The sequence below is a fragment of the Hyaena hyaena genome, unplaced genomic scaffold (assembly GCF_003009895.1).
Source record: "Hyaena hyaena isolate Hyena2069 unplaced genomic scaffold, ASM300989v1 scaffold_858, whole genome shotgun sequence".
Lineage (NCBI taxonomy): Eukaryota > Metazoa > Chordata > Mammalia > Carnivora > Hyaenidae > Hyaena > Hyaena hyaena.
In genome coordinates this window covers 811,960-837,850 of record NW_024081484.1, presented here as the reverse complement: position 1 = coordinate 837,850, position 25,891 = coordinate 811,960, and the positions used below count along the sequence as shown (strand labels likewise).

Here is a 25,891-nt window from a genome sequence, read left to right as displayed (position 1 = left end):
TCTCTCAGGTTTTGTAAGGTTTCCAATGGCTTCAGATCTTTTCTGTGTGATGTATGGGCGCGAGTGCAAGTACGGAGCTCCTTACTTCTCCGCCATCTTGCCCTCTCCTGCCAAACATTGCTTCTATATTTGTTTTTTAGATGTAATGTATTAGAATTATCCCTTTTCCCAAGTGATCAACTTACTCAAGTTAGAAATCTTGGTACCCTAAGACTGTGTTACTACTCCTTCACCACCTAAAGTATCTTCACACTTTTATCTCTCAAATAGGGACTTCTCTCACTAGATGGTGACTATCCTGGTAACAAGACTATATTATTTTTCTCAATTTCATGAAGCACTTTTACTATTGACATCTATGTATCCCTGGCAGGTAGGAAAGTTTCTTTCCTACATTAGGTCCTCAATAAATAGGTCTTCAAGAATGTGCATGTGCGTGTGTGTGTACATACATTACATATATACATATATTACTCTCTTTCTGTTCCCCTTACAGCTCTAGCTTAATCATAACACTTTTAAAGTATCTAATCATTCTATTCAGGAAACCAATTATGTAAGCAGACCTTCAAAAAATCTATAAATATCATCTGATTAAGTTTCAATGCTGATGAGACTGCAGGAAATTCTTAGCTCTGATACAATACTAGTGTTAAATTGGTACAACTTTTAAAAAGTCACACTTTAAGAACCATAAAATTTTTCATTGTATTTGCCTGAAAAATTCTGTAAATTCACAGAAGAAATGAAAAGAAAACTGATTTGAAAAGCATTCATTACCCTTTCCTCTATAATGGAAAACAATGTGAATGATGAATTATAATTTTCAACTCTCAATGGACTATTACAGAGCTATCAAAGTTATTATTATAATGATGATAGCAACAGAAATACATGCTATTTTCCAAAAACTATTTATGCTGAAATTACAACTATTAAAAAGTGTATGTACTTAAATACAACAGAGTTTGCAAATGGAGTTGGTATTTTTGAATAATTTCTGATACTAAAATAAAACCAATTTTAATCAGATGAATATATTATACAAAGACATTCAACTATAAATGAAGATGTCTTTTCTTCCTCTTCTTTTTTATTTTAGAGACAGAAAGCACATATGAGTAGGGAAGAGAGGCAGAGGGAAAGAGAGAGAATCTTAAGCAGGTTCCATGCTCAGCACAGAGCCCAATGTGGGCTCAATGCTACAACCCTGGGATCATGAGCCAAGCCAAAATCAAGTTGGGTATTCAACTGACTGAGCCAGCCAGGTGCCCCTAAATTAAGATTTCAATAACATATTTCAAAACATCAAATACCTCTGGGTAAACTTCAAATATGGTGTGTAGTCTATTACAGCAGGAAAGTTTCCATCCAATCCCTCTCCCTTCAGGCAGAAGCTAAGAGACAATAAATACGTCACATAATATATAAGCCTTTAAATATTAAGTGTTATAAACAATCTCTTGTTAGAGACATAGGTTTCATCAAATTGTAGGTAAATTTTTTACTCACAGTTTAAATGTTACTTGTTACTAATAAACACTTTAAGAAAGGCTACATTCAATACCAATGACAAAGGACTGCACAAGTTAATATGCTCTAATAGGAGTATATCATGCAAAAGAAAAATTTTCTGAGAAATCTGTTCAAAAACTATTTATTTGACACTACCTTGGTCTTCACAGGATTTTTAAGATGCCACTAGAGGATTTTCAAATGAAGACTAGTTCACGTTTTCACACAAATTCTTAGGTGCTGCTATCTTACTCAAAGATCTAATTAGAAGATAAAGGTTTTTAAACTATATGAATAAGTGAAAGGGCCTGGGTCTTAGACCTAAAAAGAAAGTTAAAAAAAAATCCTTCTGATCTTTAGTCAATCCTCTCCGAGGCCATGGCAACAGGAAAAGTGCTACTTGACTAAAGTCATACTGGGAGTCACATAAAACCAGTAAAGAAGTAATCCTTGTTTTGTATGATGGTGTAGCCAATAATAAAAAAAAAAAAAGTGCTTAGTTTTATGGTTACTATTATTTAAAAGGTACATCTACTAGGAACATAAACAAGAACATTTATAAGATGTAGGTGGATCTTTCAAAAAACAAATTCATGAACTCCTACGTTCTGGTTTCTTTGGAAGTCTGCCTGCTGAAATTCCATTCTAATATGTTAAGATCAAGGTTATGTACATAATTTTTTATGCTTGAATAAGGAGTGAGCCAAAGCGGCAATACTTTATAAAGCGCTTTCCTTCATTTACAGAAATATCACTAATGTATCTTTAATACATTTGCTTTCAGCTGATTATACAGTATCAATGGGTTACAATAAACGAACAGTTCACGTTCTTATCCCAGATTTTCTTTTTGTACCAAAAAACAGAATTGTAAAGGATTCAGACACCTGTCTTTGTAGCATGACAGGTGAAAAATTAACACACTTAGAAGGATCAAAAAGACAACTTCCATATTGCATCTATCATTTTCATATTCTAAACAATTAAGCTAATACTCTGATACTACCTTATTAAATCTTAAACAGAGGAAAGTTAGAGAAAATGAAAATATTTTGAAAAGGAAGTGATTTACTAAAAAAAAAAAAAAAAAAAAAAAAAAAAAAAAAAAACCATTGAAAAAAAAAAAAAAAAAAAAAAAAAAAAAAAAAAAAAAAAAAAAAAAAAAAAGGTAACCCCAGTGGAAATGAGCAGCATTATATTTCGAGTAAAGATCTAACAGTAGATTTTCATTTAAGTTTTATACTTATTTTCTTGATTTTCCGGGATTTTTAAGTGATATTTTTCAATAAAATTATAATATTTCCATTAATCTTATGTTTGAATTGTTATAAACAAACCTTTTACTTCTGGCATAATGTAAAATCTTAGATCAATTAAAGAAATGTAGGGGCGCCTGGGTGGCTCAGTCGGTTAAGCGTCCAACTTTGGCTCAGGTCATGATCTCACGGTTTGTGGGTTCAAGCCCCACGTCAGGCTCTGTGCTGACAGCTAGCTCAGAGCCTGGAGCCTGTCTTCAGGTTCTGTGTCTCCCTGTCTCTCTGACCCTCACCTGCTCATGCTGTCTCTATTTCTCTCTCAAAAATAAATAAAACATTAAAAAAAAAAGAAATGCAAAAAGATACTTCCATGAATGTATGAAAAATTTACATTTATATTTTTAGAACTTATACTCTTAGTCTGAAATCAATTCATCTTGTTGATGATAAAAGCAAATATTAGCAATATTTTTGATGGTCCAGATACATAATACAAACATAACATACCCAAGATATCAAACCAGGACCTGTTTATTTCAACACATGAGATAATGAAAATCTTTCTGGCTTTCAATCTACTTTTAGTGCATCTCTTTTCATTAAAAGTTTTTTTTAAATGTTTTATTTCTTTCTGAGAGAGAGAGAGACAGCTTGAGCAGAGGAGGGTCAGAGAGAGAGGGAGATACAGAATCTGAAGCAGGCCCCAGGCTCTTAGCTAGCTGTCAGCGCAGAGCCTGATGCGGGGCTTGAACCCACAAACCGTGAGATCATGACCTGAGCCGAAGTCGGACGCTTAATCGACTTAGCGACCCAGGTACCCCTTCATTTTAAAGCAGTAGCTGAAAAATAGTAGGAGACAAGATCCAAAAACTTCCTTCAGTGCTATAAGGGTATATAATCTTTCTGCTGTGGAGATACAGTCTAATATTTTTGCCCAAAGTATAGAACAAACACGTCAGTTAATACCTTAGCTTTGAGACAGTCTCTTTTCTGAGCGCAAACCCTGTCAGAAAGCTGATGTTATTAGCAAGGGAACAACATGAATCAAATATCGATATCCAGCTGTGTGCTTTACTTATTATTAGCAAACCAAGAATAAAAGCTAAGTAGAAACTATTATGAGATAGAATAACTTAAAAACTGAATGTATTTAGATTAAGTACCTGAAATCAATGGCATTGAGTCCAAGCAGCATGCCAGCAAGCATATTTGCTTCCTCACCCAATACAATTGCTCCATCTTCATAAAATCGCCTATAAAATGAAATGGGTAAATATATAAATTTTAAAAGCAGACTGAAGTTTCATCTATAGAAGTTATTGAGAGATCAAACTAAAGTAGAAAAAACTAAATTTTATTCATCAAAATAAAAACTATTTGGATCACCCAATTCTTGAAGATATTTAGGGGGGAAAATGCCACCATAAGAACAAACAAAAAAAAAATCATTCTACGTGTTTCCACCACTTTTAAAAAGAATTTCCAAAGTGACTTTTTCAACTGGCCAAGATTGTCTACTCATTCTCCCTAATAGTGAAACAGTATGAATGTAATTTGAAAGGTGGAAAATTCATAGTCATTTATACTGGTCTAATTTTGAAACTATGTAGATATTATTGTATACAAAGAACAAACACAAACACACATTGTTTTTCTGTAAATGCAGGAGTTATTAACTAAATGGAGAGCTAGAGAGATGTGATCATTAGTAATCCATGTTAACCTTTAACACTGTAATACTAATGGGCTAGCACGGTGTCTGAGTATGAAAAAGGAAAGTATTCATTATCTCTGACAAAATAGGATTATGAATCTACCTCTATTAATTCCTGTAAAGCTTTCTGTTTTGGTTAATGTCAGTTTTAAAATACTAAAATTTTATTTTAATATGTTTAAAATAAATATTTTGAGAACATATTATGATATGAGCCTATGGCATTTTTCCATCAAAAAAGTACAATCATTGTATTTACTTTCTTTTAAAAAATAATAATGTACAAAAACTAGTTTATGTTCAATAACAGGGATCATTTGTTTTATCTATTTATATTACATATAGATAGTGGAGACCACTCTGTAAGATCCCACTAACTAAAAGGAATATATTTTAGTAAATGGAATTTGTGTACACTTTTTAGTCATGAGTTTATAAAGGCTGCAAAAATTTTTTAATATGCTCATAATCCCACCACCAATTTTGAATAGTTCACAGTTTAAAAAATACTTCTATAAAAATATCCTTTGATACTTCTTTTCAAAGCCCATGAAGCAAAGGTGGAAAGATCTATCATTAGTTTCAAATTTACCATCAAGTAACATTAAGAATTAGGTTAAAATAATTTGCCCAAGCTCATGCAAATCAACTGCTCAAGGAAGAAACACAATTCTTACACTAAGTTCTATATACTTTCTATTAACTTTATCACTTCCTATAAAACAAAAATATTTAAAGAGAATTTAACCTATATTATAGTTCATAAGGAATTGTAAATAATAGAAAAGTATAAAGGAAAATATGAGACGCTCTGTCAGATACAAACAAATATGAAGGGAAAACTTGCCTGGAGTAGATGTTTTCTGTTTCTTTGGAAATATGGGAATTGCTTTAATTCATTTATGTAAGAAGAGAAAAACTAAAACTCCCAGCTTAACAAAGATTAATAAAATGAATGGAAGGAATTTCCACATATTTAATTAAGGTTTTCCACAAAATGGTAAAGATATTTAAATATATTTATATATCTGAGATTTTGCCACTGCTCGAATAGCTAAAGTGGCTGTTGACAAAATATTCTAACTCCTAGAAGAGTTATCATTACAATGGCTCTAGAACCCAAATTCTATTGAACACATGCCTTAGAAAGATTTCTGATTTTTGATAACTGGGAATCACCCATTATTCCTCTTATTTCCCTATATAAGAAAAGGTCAACTTTTTTTTTTCCATCTTGAGTCCACCATGTTTAAAAGTACATTCTAAGAGTCAGATCAAAACTATTTCTGCTTGTTTCCTAATGTCGACATTGTGTTAGGGAGTGCTGAATATACCAAAACCACTCACAAATCTAACCCATTTCAGATATTTCTTAAAGTCTAAAGAGCTCATATAATATTGTTTTGATGAGTTCTTTGGCTTAAGTTTTACTAATAATTTTTTAAGTTAACCAATATAAGTGAAACACTTGCTATCTGTGAAATAATTCCACTTCAACAAAACCGTATCTGAAGTGGAATGCTGCATAGACCTCATTTATTATGACAGTTTTTACTGCAACAGAGGGGATTTTAGAACAAATGGTAGAGCAAGTGCAAGTTAACGAGCTGTCCACTGTATGCTCAACATCTTCACTATTAGTGCAAGCTAAGAAAAAAATGTATTTTTCATAAAATACACTTCTGAGATAAAGCTTAAAAATAATTCAGTATTCAAAAAAATACTGAGTTACAGTGATCTGAACTGAAAAAGATATTTTTATCATTTAATCAAAGACATTACTCTCATGTATTAAAGAAGAAGGTGTTAGGAAAAATTAATTTTTATTCTCTTAATCAAATCAATATATCAATAATTTTGACTAAAAATCTGATTCTTGTTATCAACCCTTTCAAAGACTTCAAAACAAAACTGTAAGCCTCTTCATTTTATCTCATGGAAAAACTAGAGCATTAATAAAGCTTGCTTATATAACCAAAATTATGGAACAAATGAGCCAAAGGTAAATCCTAAGATGACTAAATTCAATAATAGTAAGGTATACACTAAAAAAATTCCCTTTCTTTTGTTGAAAATATTTTTTCTTTTAAAGAAAATAATTGTATGAGGACCTAACCAAAACAGTATAATAAATTCCTAAAACATATTATAAATACTGAAAGTACCAAGGTGAAAAAGATGTATTAAAACTTCAATTTAGGGGCGCCTGGGTGGCTTAGTCGGTTAAGCGTCCGACTTTCGCTTAGGTCATGATCTCTCGGTTCGTGGGTTCGAGCCCCGCGTCGGGGCTCTGTGCTGACTGCCGGCTTGGAGCCTGGAGCCTGTTTCAGTCTATGACTCCCTCTCTCTCTGACCCTCTCCTGCTCACGCTGTCTCTCTCTCTCTCTCTTTGAAATAAATAAAACATAAATAAATAAATAAATAAATAAATAAATAAGCATCACAGGTATTATAATCAGAACAATTTAAAAAAAACTTCAATTTAAAGCTTTATACATTAGATTGTATCTCTAAATCTTAGATCTTAGATCTTAGATGCAACAATCTTGTTAGAATGTTGCATGTTAGAATCAAAGGAAAATTACGAGCAATTATTGATATTACTGTAATTTGAAAGAAAAGTTTCCACTTAAAAAAATTTTTTTTTCATGTGTTTTTGAGAGAGAGAGAAAGAGAGAGAGAACAAGTAGGGGAGGAGCAGATAGAGAATTCTAAGCAGGCCCATCATTGACAGTGCAGAGCCTGATGCAGGGCTTTATCTCACAAACTGTGAGATCTTGATCTGAGCCTAAATCAGGAGTTGGACGCTTAACCCACTGAGCCACCCAGGAGCCCTGCTTCCACTTATTAGGTGTACTCTTTCCAATTATTTGTTGACTACAAAAATATTAGAAACCAGAAAAGCATTTAAAATAACACTCTAATAATAACAGTAATTTTTCTCATCATATATAATTTAACTCTCATTGAAATATATCTCTATAATTCTATATTTGGTGTTCATTCTGTAAAACTATTGGAAGGCCCTTCAGGTATTTCAATAACAAATACCCTTTGGATGGCATTCAGGGTAAACCACCAGGGTATCTTATCAATACTATATAATATCATGCTTCAAATTTTCTTTTGAGAGTCAGAAGTTATTCTACATACTGAAATGCAATATTAAAATATGAGAAAGTTTCTCTTCTAAACCAAAGAAATTTCATTATCATATTCTTGTTCCCTTGCCCAAGTTAGTCTCTATATATGAAATTTTAAGGGAGGAAATTAGAAAAGTCTCCCTCATGGCATGCAAAATAGATTATAATATTATAAACAAATGTTACATTCCATTCAGCCAGAATGAATCAGAATGAAAACCTGACTAAAAAGTAAATCTCCAAATATCTTGCTAAGAATGTGAGATTCATTAATTATTTTATCAACAAATACAGTATAAATTCCTACTATGTGGCAAGAACTGTGCTAGGTACAAAAGTGAAATAATGGACAACCTAAGCATGGTTCCCTCTCCATGAGGCTTACTGTCTGAGGGAGAGAACAAGCAACAAAGAAGGTAATTAGACTTGATGGTAAGTAGTACAAAGCAAATAAATAGGTTGTTGAAGTAGAGAAAAATTGAAGGAGAACTCAACTCTGGGTTCCAAAGGCCATATAACATTAATAATAAATGTGAACATTTACTGAGTGCCAAGCACAGTTACAAATGCTTTATACGAATAATTTTAACTTTACTAGCACATATTATGCCAGGAGGGATTAAGCACTTGTCTAAGATTCTACAGCCAGAAAGTGGTGAAACCAGGATTTGACTCCAAGAAATGTGTTTGAAGAAAAATCATTCTAATGCTTTATGCGGGAATTAACACAATCTTTTTAACACTTAAGAAGACTGGTTGGAAGATAAATGGCTAGTAGAAGGGGACAAACTGGAAGTTCAATTAGGACACCCACAAGAGAGTGTGGAGACAACAGATAAATGAGGTATTTATAACAGCCATGGAGATTAAGGTAAATAGATCAAGATATATTTTGGAAAGAGGACTGACAAGACTTGCCGGTTAGGAATGATTATAGAGAATGAGAAAGAGAAATCAAATATGAATTTAGATTCTCACTTGATCAACCATGTAGGTAGACTGTGAGACCACTTGTTAAAAAAGGGGTAAAGAGGATTAGAGGGGAAAAAGTTCTTGATCTAAACTCTCTAGGTAGAGATTTAAATGTGGTGTCAAGAGGGGTGCCTGGGTGGCTCAGTCAGTTAAGCATCGGACTTTGGCTCAAGTCATGATCTCGCGGTCCGTAAGTTCAAGCCCTGCATCGGGCTCTGTGCTGACAGCTCAGGGCCTGGAGCCAGCTTCAGATTCTTTGTCTCACTCTCTCTGTGCTCCTCCCCCACTCATGCTCTGTCTCTCTCTCAAAAATAAATAAAAAGATTTTTTAAATTTAATAAATGTGGTGTCATGATCATACACGTGGTATTTAGAGCCATTCTAAAAATTCTATGAAGACAGAAAGGAATATGAAAAGAAAATAAAGATCACACAATACAGGGCTAAGTCAGCAGATATTGATCTTTCAAAGTTGTGAAGAGCAAAAGAAATCAAAAAGAGAAACAGAGATAGAGTCAGAAGAGCAATTACACGGGGGAAGGACAAGCCATGCAATGTTACAGAAATTAAAGACAGGTTTTTCAAGAAAGAAGAAGTATTTAACTGTTTTAGCTGGGCAATGGCATAAAGTATGGCCAAGAGAAACATCCATTTGGGAGCTTTTATGTTACTGGTACCCTTTAAAAAATTATCCTTGGTGGAATGGTGAGGGTCAAAAGCTGGACAAGAGTGGATACAACAGTGACTCTGAGGAAAGGAAGTGATGACAGTATGTATAAAATTTTTGAGAAGTGAGGTGATAAAGCAGAGCATGGAAAGGAGCAGAAGGAAATACAGGTTCAATGGAGATGTTTTTCTTTTCAGGTAGGAGATACCAGTATATGTTTCTATGCAGGTGGGAATGATCCAACAGTGGGAAAGAGACTGAGGATGAGGAATGAGAAAGGTGATAACTAAAGGAAGACAAATGGGGACAGGATCCAGAAGATGGGGGTCTCTGTCAGGAGGAGAGACATTCCAACACAATAACAACAACAACAACAAAAAACAAAGAGAATATATTTATGGTATGTTTGGTGACAGGAATAAGAGCATTCATTTATGACAGATTCAATATTCTAATGAAAGGGGGTCTTAGATTGTAATGCTAATGGAAATATTCAGTTCCCTCTAAAGAGCAACATTTATTTTTTGTTATCTTTTCAGGTATAATTGTTTTATTTTTTAAGTTTTTATTTAAATTCTAGTCAGTTAACATGTAGTGTAATATTGGTTTCAGGAGCAGATTTTAGCAATTCATTGCTTACATATAACATCCAGGGCCCATCAAAACAAGTGTCTTCCTTATAAATAACAATTTTCAAAGGGCACTCAGAATGCTTATTATTCTCAGTTCACATGGTCTATATGGATGACAGGGAAGATTATTCTTATCTTTACAAGAGAATAACGTCTGATTCATCCTTAAGGTTTTTCTTACTTATTTCCAGGAATTACTGCTTGCATTGCTCTTGGACAGTAAAATGTTTTCAGAGGTTATCCATGTTGTAGCATGTATCAGTACTTCATTTTTCTTTAAACAAAAAGTTTATTTAGACAAGATGTCCAATGTGAAGGGAAAACAATCTAGGATTTATCTCTTATAGAGTAATTTATCCCTACTAAAAACTGATTACCTTACATTTAAGAGCTACATACAAAAAAGATACAAAAGTGTCCTTGATTTTACAATAAATGAAAAACAGTCAAAGTCTCTATCAAACAAGGTATGCCAGAATGTTTATGTTCTTTCTGCTGTGTTGTTAAGCAGTGAAAGCAAAATAATTTACTGGAATATAAAGAGGTGAAGGAGCATGAGCATGGAGAATGAGCATATTTTCAGAGTCGTCATTTTTCCCCATTCCATCCTGATTTGATATCAATCAAAATTTACCACTGGATAGTTAGTACAAAAAAAGCAATATGCTAGTACAAATGCACCAATTACTGTATGCACTGTAAAGGAATGAGAAAGGGAAAAATGAAAGAAAAGAGAAAACTATCAAGTAGTACTCAGGAAGTGGTGAAATCAAACTGAGTTGGTTGCTTTTTTTTTTTTTTTAAACAGAGAATGTATTCTTGGTCTGTAGGAACAGAGTTCTGGAATAAAGTAGCAGGTTTCTTCTTTAGTAGACACCTTCTCTCTGCTGCTGGAAAACATCAGTTTTATCTTCATCCTCTATTTTCAACTGTGTAGGTATGTCTGTTTCACTGGCTGGCTGTCTTTCAAATGGGAATCTGATCTGCCTCACAGACAAACCCTATAGTTCACAGTAAGCTTTCATTAGTTTGCTAAGTGTTGTATGCCTCTTAATCTTACAGTGCACCACAGAAGCATCCTGCCCCACCAACTCCAAATTAATATTTCGATTATTTTTCTCAGTCTTGACTCCTTCCTTGGGCTTTTCATTGACCATGAAGAATTTCAGAGTCTCCTCAGCTGCCACTTCACAAAGGAGGTACCAGGTCCACACCAAATAAACACACACAAGCAAGTACCAGTAGTGGTAGAAGAAGCACTTCATTTCTTTTTTATGACTGAATATCAGTCCACAGTATGGAATATTATTTTGATTCAGTTGGTAGGACATTTGGGTTGTTACCATTTTTTGGTTATTATGAATAATGATGCAATGAACATCTGTATATATACTTTTTGTGAACATGTTTTCAATTCTTTTGGAAATATATATACAGATATATACATACATAGATACACACACATACACACACATATATGTATGTATCCATATATGTAGGAGTTATGTGCTGGGTCATGTGGTAAATTTATATTTAACTTTTTGAGACACTGCCAGACTGGTTTTCAAAGGGGCTGCATCATTTGTTTCTTTCTACCAATTTATGAGGATTTCAATTTTTCCAGATTCTTACCAATACTTGTTATTAGGTTTTTTGATTTTAGCCATTCTAGTGGGTGAGCATAGTATCTCATTGTGGTTTTGATTTGCAATTCCCTGATAGTTAATGGTGTTTAGTGTCTTTCATGTTTATTGGTCATTTGTGCATCTTGTCTAGAAAAATACCTATTCAGAGACTTTGCCCATTTGTAAACGTTTTGTTTTTGTTTTCATTATTAAGTTCTAAGAGTTCTTTACACACATTCTAGATACAAGTCCCTTATCAGACATTCAACTTTGCAAACATCTTCTCCCATTCTTTAGATCATCTTTTCACTTTCTTGATGATATTCTTCAAAGCAAAGTTTTTAAGTTTGATTATGCCAATTTATCTATTTTTTTTCTTTTGTGGTTTGTATATTTGGTATTACATCCAGGAAATTATCCCTAATCCCAGGTCAGGAAGATTTACACGTATGTTTTCTTCTAAGAGTTTTCATGTAAGTCTGATCCGTTTCAAGTAATTTTTATATATGCTATAAGGGAGTAGTCCACAAGTAAGTTTTATTAATGCTTTTCATCTTAATTATACAAAAGAAATTACCAGATTCAGATTCTATATCTTCATTAGCTCTTGAAAGATATGGTAATTTTTCACTATTATATCTACTTTTCTGTAAGTGGGAAAAGTATCAACTCTTTTTTCACTTTGTGACAGCTCAATTAATTTTTGAAGTTTTGTTTTATACTTCACTCCTTCTCTTACTCCTACTATAATTATCAAAAAGTTATTATTTCTTTGAACACAACTTTGGTCATAATATGATACATAAGATACAACTGTAAAGTAATAAACAGGTCTCTATAAAACTAATTTTATCTCTACTTCATATTTTCCATATTTGTTACTTCAAATTCTTACCAGAATGGTTTCAATCTTGTTTCAAGTATCACATTTGTGTTCTTTAGCTTAACTTTTCTAATTATTTTTCAGTTTTCTGGTAGGGAGAAATTAAAACTTGGAACAAATTAATTCAGTTTCTACTTTACTTCTCTGTTTCTCAGTCTTCCCAGTAAACTACCAAAACAACTGCCCACCTTTATTTTTTTTTTTTTGGCTTGGATTCTAGTCTCAACTCTCCATCCTCCCAACTCTGATTATTTCCCAGTAACATCTCAACCTCTAAACCAGAAACCCTGCAAGGGTGGTTTTCAACTGCTCACTAAGACATTCTCTACCTTAGAAAAAAAAACACTTGAATATCTCTAATACTACAGAGCCATGTGATGTACTCCTACAAGTTAATTTACTATATTTCTCTTCCTCTACTTCTTCACCCAATCTTATCCTTGGATTTTCACAGATTAGTATTCTCAAGCTTGCCTGTCTTAGCTCATGTAGCTCCTCCTTCTGTATTGGGGTAAACACTTGCATCACCATTTTAAAGGACGTCCTTACTCTTTATCTGTGAAGAGTAGAACAAGAAAAGAACACTTGATTCAGATACTCTCAAGATTCCTAAAGGATCAGAGATCATTTCTCATTGTTCTACAAGCACTTATGTCAGGGAGCATCCAGACAAAAGGTAAGATGTAACTATTCTTTCCAATAGTTTCCTCGTATTTCACAAACCTAATCTTTCAAATAGATATGTCTTGACCAGATGTTCACAACTTTATTTATAATTAAGAAGTTTCTTTGGTTTGATTTCAGTAAGAAGAAAAAATAGCATAGTTGTGTTTTGTTTTGCTTTTAAAAAGGAAGACTTTTTGCAACTGCATTTTTTTTAACTTCTAAGATAAGAATTCTGAAATAACACCCTCTGTCCTTTCCTGGAAATTAGAGCCATTATATTCACATTCAAATATTATGAGTGTTTGTGTTATAGAAACATTATATATTTGCATGTATGTGTGTATAAACATTGACTAAGCCATGTTTCTGTTTCAATAATGTATGCTTATGTATTTTTACAAGAGTATTTTTATTTCATGGACTTTTTTAGAGCTAAATCATTTCTTTTTATCAGAAGACAGGTAACACCTAAGAATGAGGTAAAAAGCATTTCCCTTTAAATATTTGAACTACTCACTCTAAAAATCTATTCAAGAACTGTTTTTACTCCACTCACGTGTCTAGGAAACAAGACTAACAACTTATATTATTAATGCTTTAATTTCTATTCATAAGACTATCATAACTTTAATTAACAACCTTGTAATAGCACAGGAGGTAATTACTATGTAAACTCGGTTTTGATTTCACTGATTTAGGATTTATAGGTTTGATCTATGAGCTTCTTATACTACTTTTATCTTCAAAAACCTTAGTATCTTCAATATTTAGTATCTTCCATATTGAACTTATTTACTTAGCAATAATAGAAGTAACAAAATTTTCATTTCACAAAGTTCATCTCAAACGTCTAAGAATTCATCATCATTTCATTGCCCATCTTTAGAAATATCCCCAAAGAATCACACTGCAATAAAAGAATTCAGTAAGTATATATCAAACAATTGCATGACATGATGGAAACGTTAGTGATAGTAATCATTTGATTGTATATGTTTATCAAGTCAACATGTTGTACACCTTACACTGACACAATGTGTCAATTATACCTAAGTGGGGAAAAAACAAAGCAAAAATGTACCATAATAAATGCCCAGATTTTCTCAAACTCTAAAATGCCAAATATTGCATCAGGACATGGAAAGTAAGATTCCAGATACATGATTTCTTTATATATGTGCCTAATTCTTCTATCAAATCTGGTTTATAGTTGTCACTCTTTTCTTCTCTTTCAGAAATATAACTTATGAGGTAGTAATATGTATGGTAATTTAGAAGTGCCTAAGGCAGCGTGGTCCAATAGAATGTTCTGCATCTGTGTTGTCCACTTTGTTAGTGATTAGCTGCACATGCCTACTCAACTTCTGAAATGTGACATGGCAACTGATGAAGCAATTTGGTAATTTTACTTACTCTTAAATAATAGTCATTTACATGGTGGCATGTGATTAGTGGCCATTGTATTGAATCGCACATGTTTAGGGTATTGAAATTACTGAGCATTTTCATTTACAAATACTTTTGAAATGGAGAAAATTGGTTTCTTTAACAACAGCTATAAGCATAGAGATTAGTAGACCAGAGTTTTATAGGAATGCCTGTTTTCCTAATATTAACCTTTTTTTTTTTTTTTTACCATTGTAAAAAAATAAAGTCCCATGGCACAGTGTGTCATCTCTTAAATGTATACAACCTAAGAAAAACAACACTGGTCTAGTCTGCCTTAAAAAGACAACTGAACAATCACTGGTTATATACACGAACTAAAGGAAGGGAAATGAAATAAATGTAATACAGAAAAAGAAGGAATGCTATAGGAATCTGATGGTTAGATTTTTCTCAATCGGTCAGGGAAAAGTCTTGTAGAGAATGAACCTCTCTATGGAGAGAATGTATTAAAAATGTGAGAAATAGAAATGATTCAGAAAGATATTCTAGGTATAATGTGAAGCCTGAAAAGATAAACCAAAGAAGATGCATGTTTAGCTGACAAATGGCATTTTCCTGAGAAGACAGTAGATTTACCCGAGCAGTACAAAAAAGAGGAAATAAAATTGCTGAGAATTTAAGAAAGAAATGAATCTTCATTCTACTCTTATTTCTAAACTTTAGGTGATTCTTTGAAAAACATATTTGAAAAATCAAAAAGACTTTTAAACCTGGTTGTTTTGAAGTCTCTCAGAGCTGTAGAGATGTATTCAGATAAATGCTTTTCCATGAGTGCTACTCTAATCCAGGCTCTACCCTGAAAGGAAGAAGAAAGAATCAAATGTGAAAAAAAGATTAGGAGTTAAAAAAATATTTTGTCCACTGTGTCATCAAAAATATAAGCACCTTAATATGTAAAGAACGATTCACTCAAAATATACATCTGATAAAGACAAAAAATATTTAAGTAGATAAGAACAGGCAAGTTTGTTTTTTTTCATTTGTTTCTCTAAATATATAGGATACAGAGTATCATATTAACTTTCTGTACTCTGAAGGGACCTACCTTTTGAGTTACTCATGTCAGAGACTTTTCATAACTCTTTACTTCAAAGCCCAAATCAATATGCTAATTAAAATGAGTCCCCTTATAAAACCTGAAGAACAGAGTCCATTCTTTAAAAAAAAAAAAAATGACCACTGTCCCACCACTTGTTTAAGAAAACTTCTCACCTATCCGTCCAAAGGGAGGTTTTAGATAACTAATAATGAACCAAATTTCATGACTCACCTTACATCCAAATCATGAGTTATTGAGTTTGCACCCAGAACATTTTAAAACTACTACCAAATATTCAAACTGTAAAAAAACAAACTCACAATAAAGTTACCCAAAACCATATATTCTAGTAGAAAATAACAGAAGCAATTCTGACTCAATGTTAATATTTAATTTTACTTTTGAAAGGGGTAATATCATTCAGTAGTTGAGACTAGCCAGATTTTGTTTTTGTTTTTTATGATCCAAAGCATTTCTCTTGGACTCTTTGTTTAAAATGAAAGAATAGAAGAGGTCACATTTGTAATGAGAATTTTTTAATTCAATTGCTTTCATTTGCACTCATCCCTCTCACAAATTTCCAGAAAATCTATTAAGATTAATGAGATAAAAAGTCAAAACAATGCAATGACAGTTGAGAATAAAGGTGACACTAATCATTATAGATGATGGCCAACCAACTGGTATGGAGGGAAAAAGCATTTTTTAAAAGTTGACTTATTTATTTTTGTGTGAGAGAGAGAGAGAGAGAGAGAGGGGCTGGGGAGGGGCAGAGAGAATCCAAGCAGGCTCCGCACTGTCAGCATGAGGCCTGATGCAGGGCCAAACTCACAAACCATGAGATTTGAACTCACGAATCCTGAGATCATGGCCTGACCCAAAACCAAGAGTCTGATGCTTCACCGACTGAACCACCCAGGCATCCAGGAAAAAAAAAAATACATTCTTTAGAAATGTCTATACCTCTAGTGAATTCACCAAACCTCTGGATAAGAAGGATCATAAAGGAGTCAATCTAGACAGTGGTAAAACCTGACCAACTAGAAGCAGCAGTACTGTGAAAAACAGGAATGATATGGATGTGATTAGCATGGCACTCAATTTGCACATCAAACTCAAAACCCCTTTTAGCTTACCCAGTGGTTAGTCCATTAACCTGCTGAGTAAGCCTTGGGGAACCTACAATTAGCTGTGGCTGATCAGAAGAGAGGAAGGAAGAAACAAGCCATTGGTTAGCAGTCTCAAGTTTCTCTCTTAAAATTTCCTTTGAAAGACACAGAGACTGGTAGTGGTGGTTTGAATCAAAAGGCTATGATTTCACCAGAGCAGAAGGTGGGAGAGTTGCTCTCCAGAGAAAGTTAGACACAGGAGACTGTGCTAGTGCTAGATAAGAAATGTGGGGAAAGCCCTGCTTCCTGATTTATTAATTTCAATTCATGCAAAACTGGGCTGCACCTAATTTCCTGTCCTTGTATGTTTGTGGAATTCTCTATTATATTGTGATAATACACTGTGCTACTTTTAGGTTTCTTTTCTTTCAACAAAAGAACTTTTACTAGAACAGAAGATAAACAGACTTATTAAAGTTGTTGGGGCCATAAAGTGGGAAAGCTGAAAACTAGGCTTAAAATTTTAGACTCTGTCAGTTGGATAATGGTGAACCACTGGAGGTTTTTATTTTTTTCCTCCACAGACATAAATATTCATTTCTTTGTCATTGAATTTTTTTTGAAAAGTAGTAAGTAAAAAGTAAAAAAAAATTTTATTAAAAAATTTTTTCAATGTTTTCATTTATTTTTGAGAGAAAGAGAAACAAAGAGCAGGGAGGGGCAGAGAGAGAGAGAGAGAGGGAGACACAGAATCCAAAGAAGGCTCGAGGCTCTGAGTCATCAACACAGGGACTGATGCCGGGCTCAAACCCACCAACTGTGAGATCACGACCTGAGCTGAAGTCAGATACTCAAGTGACTGAGTCACCCAGGTGCCCCAAAAGTATTCAACACTGCTTAAGGCTTGGCTTAATTAATATATGCTTGGCTCTGTTTTAAGATACATTAAGGTATGTGTATACATTAAAATACTTAATCTTCCTGAGAATTGTTTAAGTTACAATACTAGCCCTACTCTATGAGGAAACAAAAAGCAGATACATTGAGAAGATAGGAAACATCTCACCACCAAACCAACCAACCAAATTGAATTAAAATTTATACACTTTATACACTCTACCTTCCCTCCTGTTTCAGGGGATAATCTATAATCATTTAAGGGAATAAAAAGACAAATTACAGAGTAGGCAAAGATATCTCCATTATATACATCTGACAAAAGACTCTCATTTATAAAATACCAATAATTCTTACAAATCCATAATAACTCAGTTAAAAACTGGGCTTGCAAGGGGAAGACTTTATAGATTCTACTTCTTAGTGGGTACCAGAATATTCAGATGTTTTCTTCCTTTTTATGTTAGTTTTATAATTTTTTTCAAAGAACTTGTCCATTTCATCTACATTTTAAAATTTTCTAGGTATGGGATACCTGGGTGATTCAGTCAGTTAAGTGTGGCACTCTTGATTTCGGCTCAGGTCATGATCTTGTGGTTTGTGAGAATGAGCCTTGCTTCGGTCTCTGTGCAGTCAGTGCAGAGCCTGAGTGATATTTTCTCCCTCCCCCTCTGCCCACCTTGGAATAAATAAATAAACCTCAAAAAATAAAATTTGTAGATACAAAGTTATTCATAACATCCTTTTAGGATTTTTAATCCCTATAGGGTCTATAGGGTTGGTTGGTCTATTTCTGATACTGGTAATTTATAATCTTTTTCTCTGTATGAATAGTTTGCTAGAAGCTTATCAACCGTATTAATCTTTTTAAAGCTACCACCTTTTAGTTTTGTTGAGCTTCTTCTATTATAGATTTTTTTTTCAGTTTAATTGAATTTTTTCTCTCCTTTCTTTCTTTTTGGGTGTATTGCTTTCTTAAAATAGCTTCTTGAAATGAAAACCTTGATCACTGACTTTCAGTCTATTTTTTTTAATACATAAGACCTATGAGAGTCTATTTTTCTCTAAGTACAAGTTTTATTACATGTTTTATCTTCATTATCACTACTTTCCATATATTTTTCCATTTTATTTGTACCTTTTCACCCATGAGTTATTTAGAAGTCCTTCTCAATTTTGACTCATAAGCATTTTCTAGTTATATTTTTGTTATTAATTATAGCTTTATTCCACTATGATTAGAGAACACATTTGAGATTATTTCAATCAGAAACTCAATGAGATGAATTATAACTCAGCAAATGATCAATTTTTGGAAAAGTTCTGTATGACTTTGGTTTGAATGAATATTTTGTAGTTTTCTAATTATACATTCTTATATACTCCAGTTCTCTGGTATTATGAATCCTTATTAATATTTTCTACTACAATTACTTAAAAGTCTATTATCTACATTTCCAAGAGATTTGTTTCAATTATCTTTTTTTATTTCTTAGTTTTGGTCACTAGATCTTGTTTCCTGATATGTGTAGTAAGTGGTTTCTGGTTGAATCCTAGACAGTGTATATAAAAGTTTGTAGTTGCACTAATGCTACCTTTCTCCAGAATAGATTTATTTTCCTTCAGGTAAGCAGGGAGTGTACTTAAATGTCACTTTTCATTATTTAAAGGCACCAACTGTAGGACTTTTTGGGCTGGTCTTTGAATATCCCATATTCCCAAGATGGAATATTTCTGGGGTTACAAATAAAAGCCTAGAGTATTTTACAAGGACCCTCCAACTTGTTTGAACTTAAACTCTAACCTCTTTATCCCCAGAGCAAAACTGAAATCTTGAATCAGTTTTTTTAGCCTCCTACCTGCAGCTTTCAGCCTGGTTTATGAGACTTTTGCCCTATGCTTAAAGTAGCTAAACGTTGGCAAACACCTCTCAGGAAAACTGCATGTATAACTACAGACACATCTGTCCGCAGCTATCTCAGTAAAGTCCTGGTTTCAAGTTCCAAGCTCCAACTTCTGTTTCTCTAGCCTAGGGAAAGTAAAAGAATGCCCAGCATTCTCTGATTAGCCTCTGTATCCACGATGTGATGATGTGAACAGAGAAATGACCTTAGGCTAAGAGCCAAGATAAAAGTAGGGTTCATACCTCATGTACGATCCTTCTCTCGAGTACTGTGGCCACTTAAGTCCTCATGCCTTGTTTGTTCTTTTGTGTCTTAAATTTGTTGTTCTGTGTATTTTATCCAACCTCTACTGTTGGCGGAAGGGTTGCTCTAATACAAGCTATTCTGTCATCACCAGAGGCAAAAACTGGTTCATTTCTCACCTCTAGGATCTCTGGGGGTTTTTTCTGACTTCTATACCTTTCTACTATGACTCTCTTCCTCCATGTGCATTCTCCATACTGCACTCAGTTGATATTTTTGAAATGCAAATCAGAGTACAATACTCTATTATTTAAAAGTATTAAAAGAGAGAAACCCTCAAGTAGCTCCCCAATGCACTGAGAGTTATACCCAGACTCTGAATATACCCTGCTTCCTCTGCTTACTATTTGAACAGCACATTTCTTCCTATAATTTGCATCCTGGCTCAAGCATCATTGCCTCATACAAGCCTTCCCTACTCAGCCTATCTAAAAGAGTGTGCTTTCTTCCACCACTCTGATCACTTTCTAACCTCTTAACCTATTTCATTTTTTCAAAATCTCAGGCCCCTGAGATTATACTATATATATACTCATTTGTTTGTTGTAATTACTAAAATGCAACATATACAACATTTGTTTTCTATACTATCTTTTCACCAATGCCACTATATCTTCAATATTTATTAATGGTTTATAGCACATAGTAGTCATTCAATATATACTTGTTGAATAAGTGGATAGAACTAAAGTAGATAAGTGTTACTAAGCATTAAAGGTACTAGTGACAAGGGGGGGAAAGGAAAGATGTGAGGAAAATGGTCTTTTACAAAGATGCATATGAACTTAGTATTTAAAATTGAAAGAATGTAAAACAAATGGGTAGAATCAGGGTATCTCTGGTTTCTGCCTGGGAAACTGTTTCTTTATTTTTAAAGCACCTAAGTATGTCTGCCATTCTTCCAGGTTTGGAGACATCCCAATAAAGAAGTAGGAATAGGAACAAGAGGAAATAGATTTGTATGTTAGTAATAGAAAATGATCATAAAAATCATGTGTTCACAATGTATATCTTATTATAAAGTTCTACTATTTGATAACTCTGGTGTATCTGTGATTAATAGCCCCTCCGTCCCTACCTCTTTCTGTAGAAAATTTGGCTAACTGCCTCTAAGAAAGAGTAGTGACAAAGTCAGCTCCTGAATAAAGGAAAAAGTAAACAAGAGGATGAGACCAAAAAGACCAGGAAGGATTAGGTATTTCTGTCCTAAAAATGTGTTAAGAACTACATTCATAGCTCTGACATGGTATAAGTACTCAAAATTTATCATATGGAAGAATGCATGAATATATAAATGTCTGGTATGACCAGCATATTCAGAAATTGGTCCAATATGCTAAGCTTGAGAATAGAAGAAATGTACAGAGTAAGCAAACACTAACTAGAAAAGCCTAACTTAGCTACAGACAAGAACTGTTCTTAAAAACAAAGAAAAAGAGGGGTGCCTGAGTGGCTCAGTCAGGTGAGTGTCTGACTCTTCATTTTCGCTCAGGTCACAGTCTCATGGTTCATGAGTCTGAGCCATGCCTTGGGCTGCGCGCTAACAGTGCAGAACCTGCTTGGGATTCCCTCTCTGGCTCTCTCTGCTCCTCCCCCATTCATGCTCTCTTCCTCTCTCAAAATAAACTAAAAAATAAAAAAGAGAGAACCATTAAAAACAAAGAAAAAAAAAAAGAAAACTGCATAAGATAGGCAAGAAGAATGCAAGAACATTATAGAGCTCATATTCTGGAGCAGCTGTTGCCTCACACAACAACAAAAACAAAAGAAGGAAAAGAATTTCTTAAGCTTGAAATCAGTTGGAATACTAAGAAAATCCAATGGAAATATCTGTATGATCAATAACAGTAGTAACTAAGGATCCATTTAGGGAATTTCTATCAGAAATCACCTATTATGCTGATAAGGATCAGCCCAACAGCTGATGGGAACGATAGGTGTGTTCAGAAGAGAGTAAAATAAGTGCCCTTTGAGATTAAGTTGGTTTTCTAAGAGTGCTAATTCTAGTCTGAAACCTAAATTAAGGAATCTCAAATACAGAAATCCCATCCTCAGAACCTCTGCATATTGCAGAAAATAGATGCTTATATATCTGAGATGGAAAGATTACAGAAATGATCTCCAATTCCAATATTAGTAGTTTGATTAGTAGTCTTTCTTTAAGCCGTGGCAAATAGGTACAGCTGGACACGGACTGAGCAAAGAAAAGGACTGTCAGCATTTCACAGATCTTAGCTCAGAGTGACCAAGTGTCAGATGGTGGCAAGTTTCTATGATGTGAATCTAAGTTGTACAGTAGTTCTAGGACACAGACAATCCTGATTAAAATCAATGCAACTAAAGTTAAAGAATGTTTCTCTATTGAATTAGCCATTGTTCTGTAAGGTATCTTGTCTTTCAGTGCTTAATATGTCATCCACATAACCCTAAAGGTGTAGTCAAAGTTATTCTGCTTTTTATATAGAATTCAAAAATGAAGATCTGCTTGGTCCCAAGTGTACTGAATTGTATATTGTTTAGCAGGTAAATCTGGTGCTCTGGTTCTGATAGGTTTTCACAAGTGTCTAGACTGGATGAGAATGCTATATAGGCTAGTAGTCACCAGCAGCTCAAAGGCTCAATAAAACAGCCATCTGAGGTATTTGCTTAATCCTTCAATCTTGACAGTTGGCACTGTGATTTACTGAGTAGATTAAGTATTTTATTCTTCCCACTGCAATGAATAAAGACAGAAGTAATATTTGTTTACAGACTTTCCCCAGCATAAACAGGTAAATCATTGATCTCTCTTTCCCCACTAAATGGAATCTGTTTGAGGCCTAAGCAAAACAAAGATAGAAATGCCAGATTTTGGAACATGATTGTTATGCAGTGATACTCCACAACGGTTTTTTACAGAATAAATATTAACTCTATCTGATGGGCAGCACCTTGCTGTGCAGGGCTTAATCCCTAGAGCCTCATTAAAAGAGGTGGTCAGCTGGGGTTTGCATTTATGTGTTCCACCCAAGTTCAAATGCTAGATTTCTAATGTTTGTTAACTTCTCAGTTACCTTTTATATTTCGGTATATGCTAGTTCTATAAATATATTCTCTCCTATACTGAAGAGGTTTAGAGTACACTTATTATCAATTGCTCCTATTTTTAATTTGAAAATAAGAAAATAAAGTCTATGTAATACCTGAGATACCTTCTATTTTTATAGATTTGAATCATTCAAATTACAGCTTGTCTTTTAATCTTAAGCTACAAAATTAAAAAAAAAATTTCTTGAGAGCAAGCAAGTGCAAGTGGGGAGAGGGACAGAGGGTGATAGAGACAGAGAATCTTAAGAATGCTCAAAGCTCAGCACAGACCCCCCACATGGGGCTTGATCCCACAGCCCAAGGATCATGACCTGAGCCAAAAACCAAGAGTCAGATGTTCAACCAAATGAGCCACCCAGGCGCCCCCAATATGATTCTTAAACCATAAGGAAAACTGATACAAACTCAACTAAGATGCACAGGAGAATTCAGATTGCACATTTTTTAAACCTGTAGTCAATCAGATAATTCAAAGGAAATAAATGGATAATTCAGTAGTTTGAGAAAACAGAGGCCAAAAGGACTACTAAGACAATAGTATAGCTAAGAAGAAAGCCATTAAAATAAAAAACAAGATTTAAACATCTATGAGAAAAAATATTTTCAATAATCTAGCTATAATTGACTTAAAAATGAAGACATTTATTGGCTTAAAAAATATGCGATGCAGAGAACAAAAGTGATTCAAACTAAAACAGTTAGAAGACACTGAAACAGAAAGTTAACTATTGCTCAGACTGGCAGCAGTGAAGGAGGCAACAGTGGTTTTAGAAAGTGAAATCTACAGCTTTAGTTTTCAAAAGGTGACAAAAATCACAGCTATCAACTTTATCCTAAAATATACTTATAGAGTATAATTTTAAAATATTTAACTATGTTTCTAATTATGTCACTTAATTTAAATATTATAAATCTCATTTTAAAAATGTATTCAGTTTATGAATTACAAAATATTTAATTTATATATCTCTATCAATTTTGCTAATAATTTTCCAGAAGAAAAAAAATATGCTAAATAAAAACTGATGTAGAAACAATAAACTTGGAAACTATACTTTTCTGAAAGATGATTGCTATACTACTTTCATTTATTATAGAGACATATAATATACAAGTGTGTAACTAAGAAATAATGAATTGAACTGAATTATGTTTTGATCTTACAACTGTACGTATCTGTTTTCAATCTTTATTTTCTAGCTGGGTTTCATGCTGTAATTCTTAAGTGTCCAAAATATTAAGGAAAGCTAGTATAGGGGCGCCTGGGTGGCTTAGTCGGTTAAGCGTCTGACTTTCGCTTAGGTCATGATCTCGTGGTTCGTGCGCTCGGGCCCCGCATCGGGCTCTGTGCTGACTGCCAGCTCAGAGCCTGGAACCTGTTTCAGAGTCTGTCACTCCCTCTCTCTCTGACCCTCCTCTGCTCACACTGTCTCTCTCTCTCTCCTAGAAATAAATAAAACGTTAAAAAAAAAAAAAAAAAAGGAAAGGTAGTATGATGATCCAGTAAAAAAAAATATAACTTCTAACCTAAGGCTGATATAGGTTATATCAGCAACTCAAACCTTTTATAATCTTAAAAATATTGAGAACTCCAAAGTGCTCTTATATAGATTATTGATATTTACTGTATTACAAGTCAAAACTGAAAACTCATAAAATATTAGGTAATTAAAATATATATATAAAAACCCATTAAATGTTAATATAAATAATACCTTTATGAAAAATAACTATCTTTTCCTAAATAAAAATATTAGTGAAGAAAGTAGGTCTGTTTTATATTTTTTCAAATTTTTTAAAATTTTGTTAATGTTTGTTTATTTTTGAGGAAGAGAGAGACAGCACAAGTAGGACAGGGGCAAACAGAGAGGGAGACACAGGATCCAAAGCAGGCTCCAGGCTCTGAGCCGTCAGCACAGAGCCCGATGTGGGGCTCAAACTCACGGACCTCAATATCATACACAGAGCCCAATGTTGGGCTCAAACTCATGGACTGTGAGATCATGATCTGAGCCAAAGTTAGTCGCCCAACCAAATGAGCCACCCAGGCGTCCTTCAAATCTTTTTAACGTATGGCTTAATAAAAGAGAACTAGGTATCTGCTGCTGCATTCAATCTGTTATAACGTATTGTTTTGGTTGAAGCATATGCAGGCAATCTAATCTATAGCCTCACTAGATACACAGTTGCAGAAGGAAATCTTTTATAGCCTTTTCAGGTAATTGTGGACATTCTCCTTTGATTCTACATTAAAATTTAGTAACTGATAATTCCTTAAAGGTTAATGGAAATATGGAGTCTATAAGCCTATTAATGAACTCTTCATACTGTATTACATTAAACCCACTGGTCAAAATGGTTCTTTTACCTATGCAGGATTTTTTAATTCCATACACTGATCACTTAGACAATACGAGTTCTGTGGGTTTACCAAATGCCAACACATTTCATTAAACAATTTAAAAAATACATTTCTGATATCGAGATCACTGTTATCAGAAATTCTGTAAGTTTAAGGAAATTGTTTGGCTTAAGATAGTGAATACAGAGAGAGGGGGCAAGATGGGGGAGAAGTAAGGAGCTCCGTACTTGCACTCATGCCCATACATCACACGGAAAAGATCTGAAGCCATTGGAAACCTTACAAAACCTGAGAGATTGGGAGAAAAAAGGACACAGAATCCACTGAGAAAGCCTTCTAACGGCTACCTCAAGAAACATGCCAGAGCACACAAGGCGGAGAGTCCCATACCATGAACACTGTCAGATCATAATGCTTTGAAACTTGAAATCAATTACAGGAAGAAGTCTGGAAAACCTCCAAAAACACACAGGTTAAAGAACACCCTACTAAAGAATGAATGGGCCAATCAGGCAATTAGAGATGAAACTTAAAAATATATGGAAACAAATGAAAATGAAAACACAACAATTCAAAATCTATGGGATGCGGCCAAGGCAGTCCTAAGAGGAAAGTACATTGCTCTCCAGGCCTATTTCAAGAGATTAGAAAAAGCGCAAGTCCAAAAT

The 25,891-nt window shown here is 33.8% G+C and overlaps 2 protein-coding genes across 2 annotated transcripts in view; both read right to left on the bottom strand.

Moving 5' to 3' along the window:
- Positions 1-1,316: 1,316 nt before the first annotated feature.
- The window catches only part of LOC120222228 (RUN domain-containing protein 3B), a gene marked incomplete at its 3' end in the record, with an annotated part of 90,307 nt that continues 65,732 nt past the window's right edge, over positions 1,317-25,891 (bottom strand). The window contains exons 4-6 of the mRNA XM_039219967.1: positions 15,233-15,318; positions 3,935-4,024; positions 1,317-1,397 (exon numbers count right to left, since the gene is read on the bottom strand). Of these exons, the coding sequence (XP_039075898.1) occupies positions 1,317-1,397; positions 3,935-4,024; positions 15,233-15,318 (257 nt within the window). The remainder of the gene's footprint in view (positions 1,398-3,934; positions 4,025-15,232; positions 15,319-25,891) is intronic.
- On the bottom strand, positions 10,766-11,056 carry LOC120222229 (small ubiquitin-related modifier 2-like). The gene is made up of 2 exons (XM_039219968.1): positions 10,905-11,056; positions 10,766-10,832 (listed from the first exon to the last, which is right to left on the bottom strand). The coding sequence occupies exons 1-2, from the start codon at positions 11,054-11,056 to the stop codon at positions 10,766-10,768; spliced, it is 219 nt and encodes a 72-aa protein (XP_039075899.1).

Coding starts and splice junctions, on each gene's coding strand:
- LOC120222229 (XM_039219968.1), bottom strand. CDS start 11,056: ATGGTCAATGAAAAGCCCAAGGAAGGAGTCAAGACTGAGAAAAATAAT. Junction 10,833..10,904: donor ATGAAAGCTTACTGTGAACT/ATAGGGTTTGTC, acceptor AGACATACCTAC/ACAGTTGAAAATAGAGGATG.